The sequence below is a fragment of the Onychomys torridus genome, chromosome 9 (assembly GCF_903995425.1).
Source record: "Onychomys torridus chromosome 9, mOncTor1.1, whole genome shotgun sequence".
In the NCBI taxonomy this organism is placed as follows: Eukaryota; Metazoa; Chordata; class Mammalia; order Rodentia; family Cricetidae; genus Onychomys; species Onychomys torridus.
This window is the reverse complement of record NC_050451.1, coordinates 92,301,431-92,320,084: the sequence shown is the minus strand read 5'-3', so window position 1 is coordinate 92,320,084 and position 18,654 is coordinate 92,301,431. Positions and strand designations below refer to the sequence as shown.

Sequence of the window (18,654 nt, the reverse complement as noted above, 5' to 3'; positions counted from 1 at the left end):
TGACTCACCATAAGCTAATTTGTGAGAGCGGGACTGACCCTGGATGAGCATTTACATGCAATATGAAAACATAGTCTCATTAGCTGTCATTAGCTGCCAAGAACTGTCAGGGGGTTCCATTTGTGACTATATTTGGAGATGCTGTAGTGCTTGTGTATGAGAGTTCTTCTGGAAGAATTGCATCAGTTGAAAGTATGTGTTTCTGTCCCCCATCTTTGTGGTTTGCCTTAATTTTTTTAAGTTTACAGCAGTGCCTCTTTTTGGGCATTTAAACAAACATATCCCATTTCCCAGCTTAGTAAAGAGACATTTATTCACTTGTTTTTTGAGGCAAAAATCTCACTATGTAGCCCAAGATTGTCTGGATCTTGTGCTGTGTAGCCCAAGCTGGCCTCAAACTAACCACCCTCCTGCTTCAGACTCCTAGTGTTAGGGTGACTGGTATGTCTGGCTGTACCAGCTGAACAAAAGATTTTAACACCATCTTTCCTAGCACTACCAGTCTCTGATTTGGAAGCTGAATATAAGTTCATATTGAAAGTTTACTGACTAATTCAGAGAAAGCTTCGAGAAGCTACTTTAGACCACTTATACCAAAGAGTAATGTGGCATATGAGGCTGATTCATTTTCCTATTTGTTTTTCCATCCGACATGATATGGAGAATATTATTGGGGGAGGGGAGCAAACTTTTAGGATTTTTGAAATCTAGAAAGGAGATAAAGATGCATGCCATTAACACTAGTGCAGTGATGGGTGTTGTATTGATTTTTGGAACAAAGACCAGTCTTTAGCTTGACTTCAGGATTATCTACCCTGGAGTTCAGTAGTCCTAAATAAGTATGGTTTTATAGTACTCATTTCTACAACCACCCTTTTAACCTATCTGCATACTCTTAAAATGCTCTTCTTGTTCTGAATTACTGCATCCTGAGCCATGAAATCATTAATGGACTCCATATGATACTTTATAGAAGATCCACTGCATATTAGCTCTCATATCTTCAGAGAGGTTAAGTAGTAGAGGACCATTTTCAACTCAGTGTAAACCATTGTCCATATGGAAAAAAACGCTGTGGGATTCATAAAAGGCTAGTGTAAAAGGAAGATGGAAACTGCTTTCAGAAAAAAAAGAAACTACATCCATACTTCCCTGCATTTTTATAAGGGAAGTATATAGTGCACTTGTGTATTAGCAGCCAGTCTTAGTGTAAACATGTTACCTTTATTAAAAGGTAAGAAAAACTAAAAGGAATGACATCTAACTATTGTTAATCAGCAGTTTCTCCTGTGACTTCCAATTTTTCCTTTGAGCCACCAGCAAGCTGTGTGTGGTCTTCTATAGTTACTACATTTTTGGCAGAAATACTTCTTAGAGCATGAAGCTCTGTGCAGAATTCACTCTGGGCTTATAATATCACTGTGGAGACTATATGAAAAGAAGGCTATGTAAAACACAATTATTTTTAAATTCAATGGTTACAGATATCCTAAGACACCAGAATTATTTGGGATATTTAATAATCATGTTTGGGGTACCCACTGATAATATTAAATAATAAGTTATAAATGAGTGAGAAACATGGACTATGGAGACAAAGACATATATGAAGTACGAATAATGATCTAAGTCAGATGCGGGAAAAGAAACGATTCAGGAAAGTACTACTTGGTGTGAGCAAATGTATTTCTGGTGTGTCCTGGATTCAGTGAGTTTGGAAACATGAGACATCATTCCCACTCAGTTAAGAATGCACAAGTATTCAAGTCCTTGATAACCCTAGGTAGTATAGGGAGGCAGAACTGTACTGTTTATAACCTTTATTTCCTTTTAATAGTTAGGAGCTATCCAGCCTATAATGATAAGTATTAAAAGGCACAGACTGGTGAGGGACCTTGAAACATCCTGATGGTGATACTAGTACTGGGGTGGGGGAGGGAAGGAAGTCAAAGTTCTAATTTAAGCTTCTTGTCATCATCAAAAACATTCACTGAGTGCCTCCCTTTATGGTGCAGTGCTTGAAGCTTAATTCGTTGTTGGTATGTAAGAGGACTAAATGGCTCTCCTTGTCTCTCGGGGGGAATAATGGTGTCTATCAGTCACTTAAAGAATTAGCCCTCCACCATCCCAACTTGTGTGCATCCAAGAAGGTGAGCGAGTGCTCAGAGCCCAAAATGAACTTGGATAAGTTTGAATAAGGGTATAGGCTGCAAACGAGTCTTCTCTCCACCCTCCTTTTCATGTTACTGTTGAGGTACAATTATATTTAAGTATGCAAGTAATACATTCTGGAAGTTAGTCAAAAACTGGTTAGTTTTTTACTATATATGTTTAAAAATTCTTAGTTTACCCTTTTTTTTTAGCCCTGACAGTAATTCTATGACTTGTTACGTTTGAAAAAAAAATGTCCTAACCATAGCATTTTCTTTGCTGAGTGAGTTAAGTCTGGTGTCTGATCTGTAGAGTTTAATTTTGTTAGTAGTACACAAGTGCAGTAACGTTTGTTTGTTTTGTGTAGGCTATCTGATACTGAGCTTCTAGCTTCCCCACTGACAGTCTATGTATTCCATATGAGCTACTGGATGGTTTTTAGTAATTTTTAGATATTGAACAAGTCAAGAAAAAAAAGTTATGCTTAAAGGACTTTTTTCTTGCATATGTGTGTCAAGGGACAACTGGTGGAACTTACTAGGAAATGCTACCCAAATTTCAAGGGTATCAGAAGTTGAAAGACAGAATAAAGAAAATCAGTAGCTTTCTTGTGTTAGATTTATCACTAGAGAAGTGTTTAAATACTAACCAAGAAATTAGTCTAATGATGTAAGAATTAACTCTTTAGCATTCGTTTGTAAATTCTTGTGGATGATATAATCTTATCTTGTTTAGAGCATTCAATTATGGTCAAAACCAAACCAAACCACATGATCCCTTAGTGGCTTTGAGCTAGCTAACTAACACAGCTTCACTTCCCTGAATGGAGGATTTAGAAAGTGCTTGGTATAGCTAGAGTTTTCCTGGTCCTGCCTGGCCCATGGTCAGGACAAATCTCTCTCACCTGCCAGTCTTGCAGCTGCTCAGACCCAACCAAGTAAACACACAGAAACTTATATTGCTTACAAACTGTATGGCCGTGGCAGGCTTCTTGTTATCTAGTTCTTCTATCTTAAATTAACCCATTTCTATAAATCTATACCTTGCCACGTGGCTCATGGCTTACCAGTATCTTACATGTTGGTACTCATGGTGGCGGCTGGCAGCATCTTCTGACTCAGTCTTCCTGTTCCCAGAATGCTCTTCTCTCCTTGTCCTGCCAATACTTCCTGCCTGGCTACTGGCCAATCACCATTTTATTTATACAGAGCGATATCCACAGCAGCTTGGGGATTTTAAATGCCTCATTGTAGTCACAGTTTCAAGCTATACCCCCTGGTAATTTTACATTTCTGAGGGCTGTGTCTAGTATTCAGTTTTCTGATATTGCTGTAAGAATACAGATGGCTCATGGCATAATTTTTACAAGGTAATTTTCTGTTAGCTTATGTTTAATTATTTTTAACTCTTCTTCCAGGCAAATAAAAAATTGAAGTTGGAAAATGGTGGCCTGCTGAGGGAGAATTTACGACTTAAGGCTGAAGTTGACAACAGATCTCCCCAAAAGTATGTATGTTACAGAGCAAGGCCTCTGCTTGTCAGTGGTTTGAAGCTGATTCTGTGATGGCTTGTGGTTTCCATTTGACTCATTATTTAGGAAAGTTGAATGTTTCTAAAAGTCAAGTGCAAGTCTTAGCTTCAGTTGAAGCTAGTTTAGAAGAAGGGATTTCATTCTAAACTCCCTTCCTTTTTTGATGTATAAGAATATTGTTTTATGTTACCTAAGACAAATGAGCCTTCACTTGGTTTTACATACAACTATTTAATAGTACTAATGAATACTGAACTTCAAACAGTGCAACTTTAGCTGTGTTCTGACATAGTCTTGATTATAGTCAATTGTCCATGTAATGCATTCGCTGCCTGATACAATAAGATGTGATGTAAATTACTGCTCACAAGTGAGGTGGAAGCATAGAGAGATAAACTCACTTATCTAAATCTGCCCAGGAGTTAGTGAAAGAAGTAGGATTTGAGCTAAGGTAGTACCACCTCAGATTCTGAGTGCTTAGCAATTACAGGAAAGGCCTTGTCTGAAATAAAATACGGTGTTGTCCATTAAATCTTGAACTACATATTTGAAACTATAATGAAGTGAACTGACTCTTTTTTTTATGATGGTGGACACTTCACTCTGTGTTAGAAGTTGTAGGTTTTGACCTGCATAGCATTTAATTTGGTTTGTCTATTTAAAGTGGTAAGAAGGAACTAGGAGTTAAGGGGTGAAGATGGAAAAGAGATGAGAGCACTTTTGGAGGACACAGGCAGATGAGGAGGTAGTAGGGATGCCAAAGTATGCAGCAGTCTTTCTGAAGGATGTGTATCAGAATGCCGCCATTGCTTTGCTTCTGACCACTAGACTTCCTTTTCCTTTTGTAAGAAGACAAAGCAGGGATAAGTAAATAATGGATGCATGTCCCAGCAGAGAAGAAGCAGCTCTTGTGGGACGCAGTGCGGTTAAAGGATGGGAAAGTCAATCCTACTTACACAAAGGGGACATTACAGACCAGCGGTGACAAAAGGAGAGCCTTTACTAACTGTTCCCTTCTCCAGTGCTCTTCTAGCCCTGTTCTCTTTCCCGGCAGATAATGTCCTACTTTGACAAATTAGTGAAATAAGCCGAGAAAGTGTTGCTTTTATGTGGGCTTGAATCCCTGTTATTGGCAGCTGGCCCTGCCAGTCACAGTAATGCTTATCCATTAGTCGTTTCCCACAGCGTGCTGAATGGAATGAAAGCTATTTTGTTTGTAGCTTTTATTTCTTGAAAAGTTGCCCACCAGATTTCAAGTTTAATGCCAGCACGAAGATGTGTGCTTTTAAATATCCATAACTTCACCAAATAAATAACTGGAGAATCTCACCTGAGGAAATCTGGCCTCCATCTACTTGCAACCAAGCAGCCACACATCTGAGTCCACCATCACTTGCCATCTTTAATGTGCATCCTTCTTCTCTTCACGGGAAGGGAATAGTTTCATTTGAACAGTGATTTGAGCCGACCCCTATTCCAGATCAGTTTGCAAAGCATTGAGGTATTAAATGCATTGTATGTGATTTATAGCCTTGGTTACTCCTTGTAGGATTTGGAGACAAGCTGGTCAAAGCTGAAAACACTCAGATGTGCTTCACTACAGAGTACTTATGTTTGTGTAGAAAAGAATATGAAAGTTCAAGAATTTAAATGTAAATACAGACATACAAAAACCACCCATTCATTTTCTTCTCTGCATAGGAAGTGCCTTGACCAGTTATTTACTCCTGTCTAGTTGTCAAGTTTGAAGGAATGCTTCCCACACTGTACCATGGTGTCACTCTCTGATATATCCCACAACTTGAGCAGACTGTTCTCTAAGTCACACAAAAGAGTGCACTTTAGACACGAGAGTAGACAAGAATGAGGAAGGGATACTAGTCATCTCAGGCTTCCAGAACAAAATACACACACAGTTTGACTTAAATGATAGATTTATGTTTGCATGGGGGCTGAGACTGAGAACAAGGTTTGGCAGGTTCATTTCTCGTATAGGCTCTCTTTCTGTCTTTTCACATTGCTCGGGTCAAAATATCCAACAGAATAACTGAAAAGAGAAAAGGCTTGTTTGTTTGTTTTTAGCTCACTGTTTCAGAGAACTTTGAACACATCAAAGGTGGAAGACATTCAAAAGGTTTGTCTGTGTTACCAGTTTCTTGAGGCAACTCCTGTTCCCGGGCATAGACCAGGAAACAGCTAGACCAGAACAGAACCAGGGAGAGATGTAACCTTCAAAATCTTACCCTAGTGACACTTGCTTCCACCCAAATGCTCCAAAACCTTCCAGATAACACCACTGGATGGGGTTGTCAAAACAATACGGGACATTCAAATTCATACCATAATAGGCAGACATTTTGCCCTGTTGCCAGTTATGGCAAAGCAGCTACTCTTGTTGTCAGTGGGTCACCTCCGTTGTAGAATGTACAGCCAGAGGTGGAATGTTTTGGAAATTAAGGCTAGAGAGCTGGTTCAGGTAAGAGTGCACATTGCTCTTCTAGAGGATCCCAGTTTGGCATCTAGCACCCATACCAGGTGGCTTCCAACTGCTTCTAACACCCTAGTCTGGCCTCTGCAGGCACTATACTCACATACTCCACTCACACACACAAATATTTTAAGAAAAAAAGAAATGTAATTGTTTTTAAATTCTGAAAGTCAGTATATAAAACTTGGTTATAAAATTTTGATTTAATGGCTTTTTTTTCTGTAAATTTGTATCTTGGGAATGTGTTGTCATTGTGTCTTTGTTATGGCCCATGCATTTGATGTCTTCCTGCATACAGTTTACTGTACAACAACCTCAAGGCCTGTCAGTTAGACCTGTGTTCACCCATGCCCACCCTGCTTTTAGGGGAAGTTAAAGTTCTCTGGACAGTAAGAACCATATCATATTAGTAGATAGGAAAAGAAGGGCACTAGAAAGGACACAGTACACTTTTGGATATGGCCTTCTTACTAGGTTTGTGTTTCTTGAACATCTTGTCTGCTGTGGCTTTGATAATCAGCTGCCGGTGTGTCAGACTGTCTACAAACAAAGGAAAGACACTGCCTTACTTCCTCTCTTGAACTCCAACTTCATGTTCACCTTTCCTGCTCTTGTCAGCACAAAGCGTGGTGGTTAAGGGCTCAGTTCCAGAGACAGAGTACCTGAATCCGAGTTTCTTTGCTTCCGCTCTGCCCCTGTGTTCTCTGCATAATTCATTCCCGCTACACTCAGAAATGGTCTGTAGTGCAGTATAAATCAAGTTGCTTGGGTTTCCTACTTGAAACTGCCCAGTATTTTCAAAGATGAAATCCAGACTGTGCATGAACTCCACTGTACCTGTCTGTCTTCCTTCTCCATGGTCCCCAGCTCGCCGCCTCTAGCTTTCCTGGCCTTCTGTTTATAGGACATGTAAGGCTGGCATCCTCTGCTCAGAATGCTCTGCTTTCTGATCTCCAGATCATCGGAGTAATTTTCCTGATCATACTGTTGAAACCAGCTCCTGCCTTTATTATTTGCTATTTCCTTACCATTTCTTGTCATAAGGCCAGAAGAAGAAAGTCATATAGGGAAGTATTTGGGTATGTTGATTATAAACATGGGTTCTAGTTCCAGACTCTCTAGGACTGAACACTGGCTGTTCTTACAACCTCTGAAATGTTCTCCATCTCAGTTTTGGGTTTTTGTAAAATGGGCCTGATGGAACTTACCTACCATAAAAGTTATACTCAGGGTTAAGCAAATTAAAGTTTTACGTGTACTCATAACAGAGGCCATTGTTAACACTCAGCCAGTGTTATAGTGTGGTCAGTTTGGTCTTTTCATTTCCTGAAATGACCGTGTTCATTTAGTTGTCTATCTCCTCCATTCTGAACTCTAAATTCAGAAGACTAAGACTTGAAGCCTATCTTTTTTACTTCCAGAACTCTTAGACCTGTAAAGCACCTGGTAAGTATTGGTTAAATAAACAAATTAACAAGCAGATAATATTAAACACATTATTTAGCTTATTGATATTCTCAATTTCTATAGATAATATACCTTGAGAGGATTAAAGAACTATTTCTACATCTCTGTATAACATATGTGCTACTTACTGTTCCCTTGCTATGAAGAGACACTGGGACCAAGGTAGATTATAAAAGAGAGCGTTTGAATGGGGGCTTGCTTACAGATTGGGGGTTTGTCCTTGGCCAACATGATAGGGAGCATGGTGGCAGGCAGGCAGGACACTGGAGCAGTAGCTGAGAGCTCACATCCTCATCTGCAGACAGCAGACAGAGGCAGAGAAAGACTGGGGCTGCCATGGCTTTTAAAACTCAGACCCCACTTCTGGCGACCCACCTCCTCCAGTAAGGCCACCTTCCTAATCCTTCCCAAACAGTTCTCTCAACTGGGGACCAAACATTCAAATTTGTGAGCCTGGGGGGAGGCACTCATCGGACCACCACAGCATGTAACAAAGAATGAAGACGAGGGGTGTTTCTTTGTCTGAGTCTAAATGATTATATCCACTACACTCCATCATGTGCAGAAAACTATTTTTTTCTTGATTTGTTTGTGTCCTTCTCAGAAACTTCACTACTCAGTGAGTTGCCAAATATAAAAATGTTAATCCTAGTTTTACTGTTTCTCCTCCTTCCACACCTGGCTGTTCAGATGCTCTTTTGAACATACTTCTCAGCCCTACATTTGTAAGCTCTCATCTCATTCCCAGCAGCCATAGACATCATTTCTTGGTCAGCCTCATTATTTGCTTCTTTTCCTGGAGGGTGCCCTGAACCTTGAGTTCCTACTTTATTGTTGCCTGAAATCTAGACTATAAATCTGGTCTTCTTGCTCTTCTTTTGATGACATTTGGTGCTCCCAGTGGTAGTTAGAGTTTTCCTGCCTGGCCCAGTCAGGACAAATCTCTCTTACCCTCCAGTCCCACAGTCGCTCAGACCCAACCAAGAAAGCACACAGAAACTTACATTGCTTATAAACTGTATGGCCGTGGCAGGCTTCTTGTTATCTACTTCTTCTGTCTTAAATTAACCCATTTCTGTTAGTCTATACTTTGCCACATGGCTTGTGGCTTACCAGTGTCTTTACATGTTGCTTTTCATGGCGGCGGTAGGCGGTGTCTCTCTCCAGTCTTCCACCTCCCAGAATTCTCTTCTCTCTTGTCCCGCCTATACTTCCTGCCTGGCCACTGGCCAGTCAGAACTTTATTTACACAGAGCGATATCCACAGCACCCAGTCACCTTCATAGTAAAGCTCAAATTTCTAACTCTAGTCTACAAGGCTTTGAATGCTTGACCTTTACATTTACTTGAGTTTTTCTCTTGCCTCCTCCTTGTTTTCTGTTCTGGTCACGTGGGATTTTTCCCTGGGCTCACGTTTTTGTTGTTGTTGTTTTGTTTTGTTTTGTTTTTCATTCCTGCTGGACTTGCTCAGCTCAATCCTTCCCCCTCATCCTCCCTAGTCCTGTCTGTAGCCAAATTTCTAAATGGTCTTATTGAATAAAATCCACGGAGCCAAATATAGGGGTGAAAGCCTGAGAGAGATCAGGGAAATAGGGAAAGCCACCAGCCAACCTTACCTCACCAACTCTGCAGCTTCCAATGTGAGTTACTTCCTGTCTACCCACACCTTTAGTGCCTTGTTGTTCTGTCTCTCATTGGCTCTCTTAGCCCAGCTACCTCACTTCCTCTTCTTACACAGCTCTGTCACTTTCTGTCTGTCAGTACAGACCTCCAGGTCTCTGTGGTTGGTACTGAGATTAAAGGTGTGTGTCACCATGCTTGGCTCTGTTCCATAGTGAGAGACCCTGCCTGATAAGTGATAGGATTAAAGGCATGTGCAGCCTGACTTCTTGATTACTTAAAATGGCTGGCCTTTTCCCCCTGATCTCCAAGCAAGCTTTATTTATTAGCGCACAAATAAAATATCACCACATTTCAGCACAAATAAAATATCAGCACACCTGTTCAGTATTATTACTTATTATTGCTATTATTATTATTATTATAAGTTAGTGGCTACCACTATTTGAAATCTAGCCCAGTGTCACCATGGTGAGAAGCTCCAGGATTTCCCTAGGCAGAGGTGCAGAGGTGTGCCATGCCTTGCTTTTGTTCTGATTATTCTGATACTCATGGTAGCAGTTGTGCTGCATACAGATCAGCACAGTGATACATTTCCAAATGCATGTATATATGTTGACACTAGACGATCTGCCGTGTGTAACTTCCTTTTCTGGGATGCACAGAAGAAAGCTGTCCTCTCACTCTACTATGCTGTCACTTAGAGTCAACTGACCAGAGTGGTAACATTTTAAAGTTGCCTTCTGTACTTAAAGTGTGTGCAAGTTTGAAGATAACAGGACATCAGAGATTAGCGCTTTCTCCAAATGAGATCTCCAAAGGAACAGATTTCAGAAGGTTCTCTAAAGTATGTCAGAAATTAGCAGTTCCAGAGAGAAACAGAGATTAAGTTTCTTCAGTCCTCCCTTTCTTGTCTCTGTGTAAGCGGGATTATCTGTCTCTGTGCTGGCTTTAAGCTGTGGATCAGTTCCAGTTCATGAGTCTGCTTCTCCTAAAGGAGCCACATACCAGTCCACCACCGCACTGCTGATCTGGCTGTTTTGGGCTGTTCTTCTTTCTTGACCTAGTCCAGCACCTTTTTTTTTTTTTTCCCTCCAGATTCTGCTCTGACAAACACAGTGAATCTTGGTATTTGACCCTGGCCTGATCTGGTGACTGATTCTGTTCTGCCCTTTGGTTTTCCCAGAAGGAGAACTTGTAGACTGTCAGGGGAAGCATGATGACACCCTGGGGCCAGACTGTGACAGCAGCGTGTGCTCTAGCCCTGGGGAGGGTGCCTGAGGGGCCCTTCTCTGGATATACAGCTAATTGGTGATAGACAGTTATGCAGTTTTCTGTCGCTTTGTCTTTATTGTGTTGATAGGATACTTTAGGTGCTCACAGTGCATGTTGATAACTAAACAGTGTGCTTGTCAGAGAGGTTATGAATGAATGTTTGAGAACAGGAACAATGCCTTCTACTTACCTTCTACTTTCCTCATAGCCCCTGAGCACACACTAGTCCTCAGTAACTCATCTGAGTGGTCATTTCTGAGGAGCTCCAGCACAGTTCTTCTAGTTTGACTGTTCCTTATGCAGAAAGAGAAGGGACAGAGGAAAAATGAGAGGATTTTGCTAAAAATGAAAAAATACACATACCAGTACTTGTCAGGGAAGTTTTCAAAATGACTTATCACTCATCTGAACTATCTTTTACTCCTGAGATTCTGTTGAGATTACTATGCTTTGGAGATATGCCTGTTTTTACTCTGTAAATGAAAAAAAAAAAAGATAAAATAGTATTATCCCCATGAATGATTAGGATTACCATCAATATCATGCAAACTTCAAGGGCAATCCTTTACTAAAGTTCTCCCCGCCCCCCCCCAAAAAAGAGATTGATCACACACTCAGATGAATCGATTTCACTGATAGCATAGAGAGAACAGCGCTTGCTGGGGAGTGGGAAAGGTGATTTACTAGTTAGAGTTCTCCAAGTGAAGGACCAGAGACCCAGTCTCTTACCAGTGATACAAGAAAGGAAAAAAGCTAGCAAAAACCAGTCTATATTTCCCCATGTGACTCTAAGTGGCCTGGTGTGGCTTCGTGCTTTGTTAGAGACTTGCCTCCAAAGGGATGAATGTGACCCATCCCAGGTCATTTCTGTTGAGAATGTCAGATTCCAGCAGTGTAATCCTTTAACTCTAAGTGCATGGTTACTTTAATAAACACTAAAGAACTTTCTTTAAAGTGATGCTACTGCTGCTGTTTTTAAACCTGTCCTCCATTTGAAAGCTTGCTAAATAGATTCTACTTCACTATTGTTTTGAGGCAGGGTCTCCCTGTGTCTCCCAGATGGCCTGAAACCTGGAATCCCCCTGTGTTAGCTTCTGAGTAGTTGGTGTCACAGGCAGTGCCACCATGCCCAGCTTCGAGCTAGTTTTTGGAACGTTGCATTGAGAAAGTGCAGGAAGAGGAGTTGCTCCAGCGTTCTCTGTCTAAGCCCGTCAGTAACTCCCCAGTACACCGGTGCTGCTGTGCTTGTCACCGACAGTGGGGGTGGCAGTAGTCACTGCGGTCATTACGTATTTGTTCTAGTTATTCTTGGCGAGTCACAGATGAAAGTGTGCTTTCCTTTTTTATATTTTATTCTTTGAATGGTGGGCCAAGGCGCAGAAATCATTTGTCTTGGGTTTGTAGAAGATGTATTTCCTGTATCCCCTCAGTATACCTCACTATATGACATTTTTACAGAGGTATGATGTGACTAAGATTGTCATAGACAGTCCTTTTTTTATTGGAAATCGCCTAGGAGTTTATGTAACTAAGTGCTTAATTTCAAAAAGAGAAAAAGCTTTGAAGAAGCGTTTTCAGGAACATGTCTCACCAACATGTAGCCAGCTGGCAACATGGCTCAGTGGTGTAGAATTTGCCTATCATGTATGAAATGCTCAGTTTCTAAGTCCATGATTTGCGTGGGGCTTAGAATCAATTTTCTTTGTAGTGTCTAGATACAATATTTCTACTGCATCCCGCCAAAGCATATCCAGTGATGACATAGACATGGAAAATGTACAGTCAAGCTATGGAAGGTAAGAGAAGAATCGTGCTGAGGCATTGAGTCTTATTTCCCACCAAGTATAACTTTGAGTCTCTTCAGCTCTGCTCCTCCTTTCCTCTTTACCTGAAATACCCACTCTCCCCCCCACCCCCGTTTTGGACCCTCTGTGCCCACATACAAGGCAGGACCTCTAGCTAATCTTTGCTGTGCTTCCCATTCCCATCCGACTCAGACTTTTGATAGGTTCATTATGCAGGCTACTCACTTAAGTTATTCCCAATCAAAAATGTTTTCAAGTCAGGGAATTTCCTACTTGGTAGAATGTGTATCATGAAGAAGTGGAAAGGAAAACACAACGAAGGAAATACTTCTGCCAGCATGTCTATAATGCCAGCACCTGAAAGACTGGAAGGGGTAGGGTGGTTTTGAGTTTAAGGCCAGCCTCACCAGTGTAAGAGCCCTGCCTTAGAAGAGAAGAAAACAAGCCCTGTACATAGGCTACATATGCAGGCAGTTCTGCGATAGATTTCCTTTTCTTCCTTCCTTCCTTCCTTCCTTCCTTCTTTCTTTTTCTTTTCTTTTCTTTTTTTTTTTTTTTTTCTTAGTTTTGGTTTTGGTGTTTGGTTTTTGAGACAGGGTTTCTCTGTTCTCTGTGTAGCCCTGACTGTCCTGGAACTCACTCTGTAGACCAGTCTGGCTTCACAGAAATCTGCCTGCCTCTGTCTCCCAAGTGCTGGTATTAAAGGCGTGTACCACCATCACCCAGCAATTCTTTTCTTTTTAAGATAATAAACTTATTTTATGAATATGGATGTTTTGCTTGCATGTATGTCTTGTGCACCACATTGCATGCAGTGCCCTCAGCTGCCAGAAGAGGGAGTAGCATCTTCTGGGAATAGAGTTACATACAAGTGGTTGTGAGCCACCAAGTGAGTGTTGGAAACCAAACTCTAGTCCTCTGGGAGAGCAGCAAGTGTTCATAGTTTCTAAGTCTTCTCTTCAGCTCTAGGTCATTCTTTATTAGAGTAACTATGGTTTTTCTTAAATAGAAATTTTTGGGAATCATGTGTCAACTGTTATAATTCAGGTAGTTTTTATTCTGCGTAATAGTTCATAAAATAAGCGAGCTGTCATAGTAATTGCTGGGAAAAATTCACTATTATCTTATGGACTTTAATATTTTGTCAAAACATTATGTCTTACTATCAGCATATGTATATGGACATGAAAATGGTAAAACTAATATTTAGTACACTAATATTTATATAGCACAATTTAGAAGACTTGAAACTTTGAGACATTAAAGTATTATTTCTTTGTTGAAAACAAATATTACAGAGGTTTTGAGTCATGCTTGCCTACTGCTGGTTAGTTTTTTGTTAACTTGACACAAACTGGGATCATCTGGAAAACTCCATTGAGAAAATGCCTTTATGAGATTTGCCTTTTGGCCATCTCTGGGGCATTTTCTTGGTTAATGGTTGCTGTGGGTGGACCCAGTCCACTGTGGGTAGTGCTACCCCTGGGTAGTTGATCCTACATTAGATAAGTAAGCAGGCTAAACAGGCCAGGGTGGATAATCCCTTAAGTTGTGTTCCTCTATTGTCTCTGCTTCAGTTCCTGCCCTGATTTCTCTCAGTGATGGAGTGTGATATCAAGTGTTTCAAAATGTGCTAAATAAATGTTGGTATACTAAATATTAGCTTTAACCAATTTTTGTGTCCATATGCATTTATGCTGATAAGAAGATGTAATGTTTTGACAAAAAATAAATAAATAAAATGCATAAGGACAATTGTGAATTTTCCCCAATGATGACCAAGACAACTGGCCTACTCATTTTATGAATTATTATGCATTATAAGCCAAATAAATCCTTGCCACGTTCCTTTTGGCCGTGTTGTTTATTGCAGCAGTGGGAAGAATACTAGAATGGCTAACCTCTTTTTGATACATTGATAAGTTATCACACTCCTATGTCTGCATAAACTCCCACCATTTTATTCTCTCTGCTTTCGTGTAGTGACATCTACATGCTCTAACGTGAAAGGTTTTCTTCTCCCCACTTGTCATTTCTTTTAGGTGTCTTCATCTCCTCAGTAACTATCCTCATCTCTGTGATAAGTTTTCTTCTATGATGCTTCTATGTGCTCTCCTGGCATATCTGGAGTCTTGTGACATTCTAACAGTCAGCTATTTCTTTCTCACCCTTATTTTCCCTGGATCCTGATTTTACTTCTTGTATTAATTCTGCTCAGTGCTATGTTGTGCCTTCATTTCTGTTTTTCTGCTTCTCTGAAATGTCATGTGAGGTATTTCACTGGGAGATAAGGAGGCAGCATAACTAGTTTGCTATCCCTGTTCTCACTGCGTAGCAGGTGCACACTGCCTGGTCACGATGGCCTCTGAAAGGGGTGGCCTGGTTGGGTACTAATTGTGTTATCCATCTATTATTTGTATCTTTTTTGGGGACTGGAAAGCTAGAAGTGGAAGGTTTTATGTTATGAAGTTACAATATAATGTGATAACTGAAATTTGAGCCATATTGCTAGGAGACTGGTGTTATTTAACTGAAATAGGGCAGTGTGTTCATATCAGAATCATGTTAAGCAAGGATATCAGTACTGAAAACTATTTTAAAATGTTTGTTTGTTTGTTGATTGGTTGGTTTTTCAAGACAGGGTTTCTCTCTGAAACAGTCCTAGCTGTCCTGGAACTCACTCTGTAGACCAAGCTGGCCTCAAACTCACAGAGATTTGTCTGCCTCTGCCTTCCAAGTTCTGGGATTAAAGGCTTGCACCATCATCACCAACAACAACGACAACAACCTGCCAAAACTTTTTTTAATACCTCATTTTATTTAAGATACATTTCTAGCAGTAGGGAAACAATGATTTGTGTAAATTTTTTAGTGTCATCTTTCTATGGCTGATCATGGTGGTTTCACCATGAATATGGGGTATGGCCCCATATTCTCATGTGTTTAGCCTATAGACACTGGCACTGTTGGGAGGTGTGGCCTTGTTGGAGTAAGTATGTCACTGTGGAAACAGGTTTTGAGGTCTCTTATGCTCAAGCTATGCCCAGTAAGGAGCCCAGTTGCTTCTGCTGTAGAGCTCTCAGCTCCTTCTCTAGCACAGTGTCTGCCTGTATACTACCATGAAGACAATGGACTAAATCTCTGAAACTAAACCAGCCCATAATTAAATATTTTCCTTTGTAAGATTTGCCATTTCAAAGTTTTAAAAGTAAAAATGTTATATATTTGTCTTATTTATTTGGGTAAAATGGCACTTAGCAATATAGAAATCTTAAAATAGTGGGGAAATCCATCAGTAATTTACATGCTACTTCAGAACAGGGTTCAATGTTAACATAATGATCTCTAGTGAGAAACAGCCATAATACACTGACAGGAATACAGTACATACATACCAGAATGATAAAGGAAATATTAAAATTGGAAAAACAACAGCAAAGGAAAAAAGATTAAAGATGACAACAGACACATGGTCACAACCAAAAAAGAGAGAACTGACTGGCTACAGAGGCATATCCAATGCTTCATAGCCTTCTTCCTATCCCAGGATAGTGTGATATCTTTGTTCTCTTCTTTTACCATATTTACTTGTTTATTTTGTATGAGTGTATATGTATGGTACAAGGGCTTGATGCTTGTGTCCCATGTGCTGCGTGTTTTAGACCCGCTTGCTGGAATCATCTCTCCTTTCACCATGTGGGTTTCTAAGATTGAACTCAGGTCATCATCAGGCATTACAGCAAACAACTTTTCCTGCTGAATCCTCCTGCCAGTCCAAGGAATACTTCTAACCAAATTGAAAATGAAGGTACAAAGGAGAAGCTCTTAACACACCAAGTCTTTAAAGTCTCTGCCTCACAAATTGCCTTAAGGAAGCATACTAGGGAACAAATTATCAGTACTCATGTAGCTTTAACCTGAAGACACCTTTTTCTAATATTACCACATCTTACTTTCTACTTTGCCTTTGTGGTTTGGCCTCGGTGCTTCAGCATAAACCTGGTGGATGGTTCAACTCCAAAGACAAGGGTTCCTAATTAAGCCAAGACTCTGGATCATAGGAACTTAAGGTTCTTCTTATGCTTGTTATGAACTAGATGGCGAGACAGCAGTTCTACCAGAGTTTTTTTTTTTAAAAAAAAAAAAAAAGACACTTTGGAGCTTTACAGAGAAATGTGACAGCATGATAGAGCCATCTGCAGAAGACCCAGCATGCTGTAGTCATTATAAAGAACTTTTTAGAGGGAGACCACTGGCAGGACAAGCTGCATGCTCTTCTCGAGGTGTTTGCAGTTAGTTGACACAGACTGGGCTCTCTATCATTTGGCCCCTTTACCAGAGTCACAGATTTTAAAAGAAGTGTCTTGAAGTAGACTTTGATACCTAACTTAATACTTAGAAGCACTGAACTCAGATAGGCCAGAGCACAAAAACCAGTCCAGACTCAGAGTGCTTTCGTTTTGTTTCCACTAACTCAGTTAGTAGGTAAGGGAAAAACAGGAAGTCAAGATTCTGCTTCCGCAAGCAAGAAGATGACTGGTGTGTGCTTAGCCTGATGACTGATTCTCCTGTATACCACCTGGAGGAGGCAAATGGCTTTTCACAAATGCCATGCTCAGGGGTGGCTCAGCAGGTAAAGACATCTGCTGCCAAGCCTTACAACCTGAGTCTCAGGCACCTGAACCCACATGGAAGGAGAGAACTGACTCTGCAATTTGTCCTATGACTCCCACATTGATGAGCCACCATGTGGTTGCTGGGAATTGAACTCAGGACCTTTGGAAGAGCAGTCAGTGCTCTTAACCTCTGAGCCATCTCTCCAGCCCGACTCCCACATTTATGTTGTGGTGGGACCACATGTGTGTACACACACACACACATGCAGATGCACACACACACAAAATAAGAATGTGATAAAAAAAAATCTTTGAGGAGAATGCCTTTCTGAAGTTGGTAGTCTTGCCAGTTCCCTATGCTTATTGTATTTAGTCCTTTAATTGGGGTTGTGAATGAGAAAGTTTCTCAAGTAGCTCATTACATACTGAAACTTAGTTTTTTTGGATGCTAGGCTCTAATAATTGTTCTTGCCTGATTAATTTTCTTCTGGCCTCTTTGAAACACATTTTTGTTCTTTCTTTATGAAAAAGTAGTCTTATGAGCTCTGTTGTTAGAGATGAGCTAACTTTGGTTGTCGTGGTTGCTGTGAGATAGTGTCTTCTATGTAGAACATGGAAGGTACACCCCAAATCTCAGCAATATGATTATGGTTGCCTAAACAACATTAAAAAAATGGACACCACCAATTGAAATGCCAGCACGGAAGGAGGAGTTCTCAGAGGATTTGATCTCTAGAAGGATGAAAACTAGGAGCAAAGGAAGGAAGGCTGCTGGGAGAGGAAGAATCGGTCCTTCCAGACAAGCCCCTGGAGGTCAAATTAATAAGACCTTCAGTTCTCTGTATTCTAGTAGGGACAGACAGACTTTTGCCTCTGAATCCTTTCCTCTCATCCAGAACCTATACTTCAGTTCACATTGGCAGGCTCAAAATCCTGTAAGCATCTCTAGATTCTGGCAAAAATGCATTTCCAGTCTCAGTTCCCAGACTGTTCACAGTGTTTCTCTAGCATAATGAAGCCTTTGGCCATTACTGCTACTTGGAAAATCAAAGCTTTTTGGTCTCTAATGGAATGTTTATAAAAACGCACCATTTTGAAATTGGCTAAGGAAAAGGAAGTAGTGTTAAATGATACTTCGAGATCCCTCTGGCTTGCCTTAGCATTGCTTCTTTAATGGTGTGTACTCTGGAAATAGCTGGAATTAGTAGGAATAAGAGAGTATTAAAAGCGAAAGATAAATAAGCCCTTGTGGTCATTGTCTTATTTTGTGGAAGTATGCCATTATATGTGTTAGCTTAGTTGTTATTACTGTGTGAGAACTTACGTTTTGCCAAATTTAATTAAAGTGTCTTGGAATCACTAAACTTCCCTGACCCCTGTGTCAAAACTCCATCTCTTCAGAGTTTTACTCAGGTGAGAAGGACAGCTCTCTGAACCAGGCTGTAAGAACACTGAGCCTATAATTAAAAGGCTGTGCTGTATAAAGTCTGCAATAGAAAGCTACATGCCATTCCATTGCTTTCCGTGTTGTACATAAAAAAAGGAAGCCACATGTATGAAATATATTTAGTGTGGTAATATGGTAGCTATCATAATATTCACACATGAAAGGATAGAGGGTTTAGCTTATTCACCCTATCGTGTTGGCTCCACCTTAATGAGCTAATGTAGCTTAAAGTAGGAGGCTGATATTTACATTGG

At 40.4% G+C, this 18,654-nt stretch overlaps 1 protein-coding gene across 1 annotated transcript in view; it reads left to right on the top strand.

The window, feature by feature from the left end:
- The window catches only part of Obi1 (ORC ubiquitin ligase 1), a 47,358-nt gene that overhangs the window by 22,423 nt on the left and 6,281 nt on the right, over positions 1–18,654 (top strand). Inside the window, exon 5 of the mRNA XM_036199982.1 lies at positions 3,569–3,657. Within this exon, the coding sequence (XP_036055875.1) occupies positions 3,569–3,657 (89 nt within the window). The remainder of the gene's footprint in view (positions 1–3,568; positions 3,658–18,654) is intronic.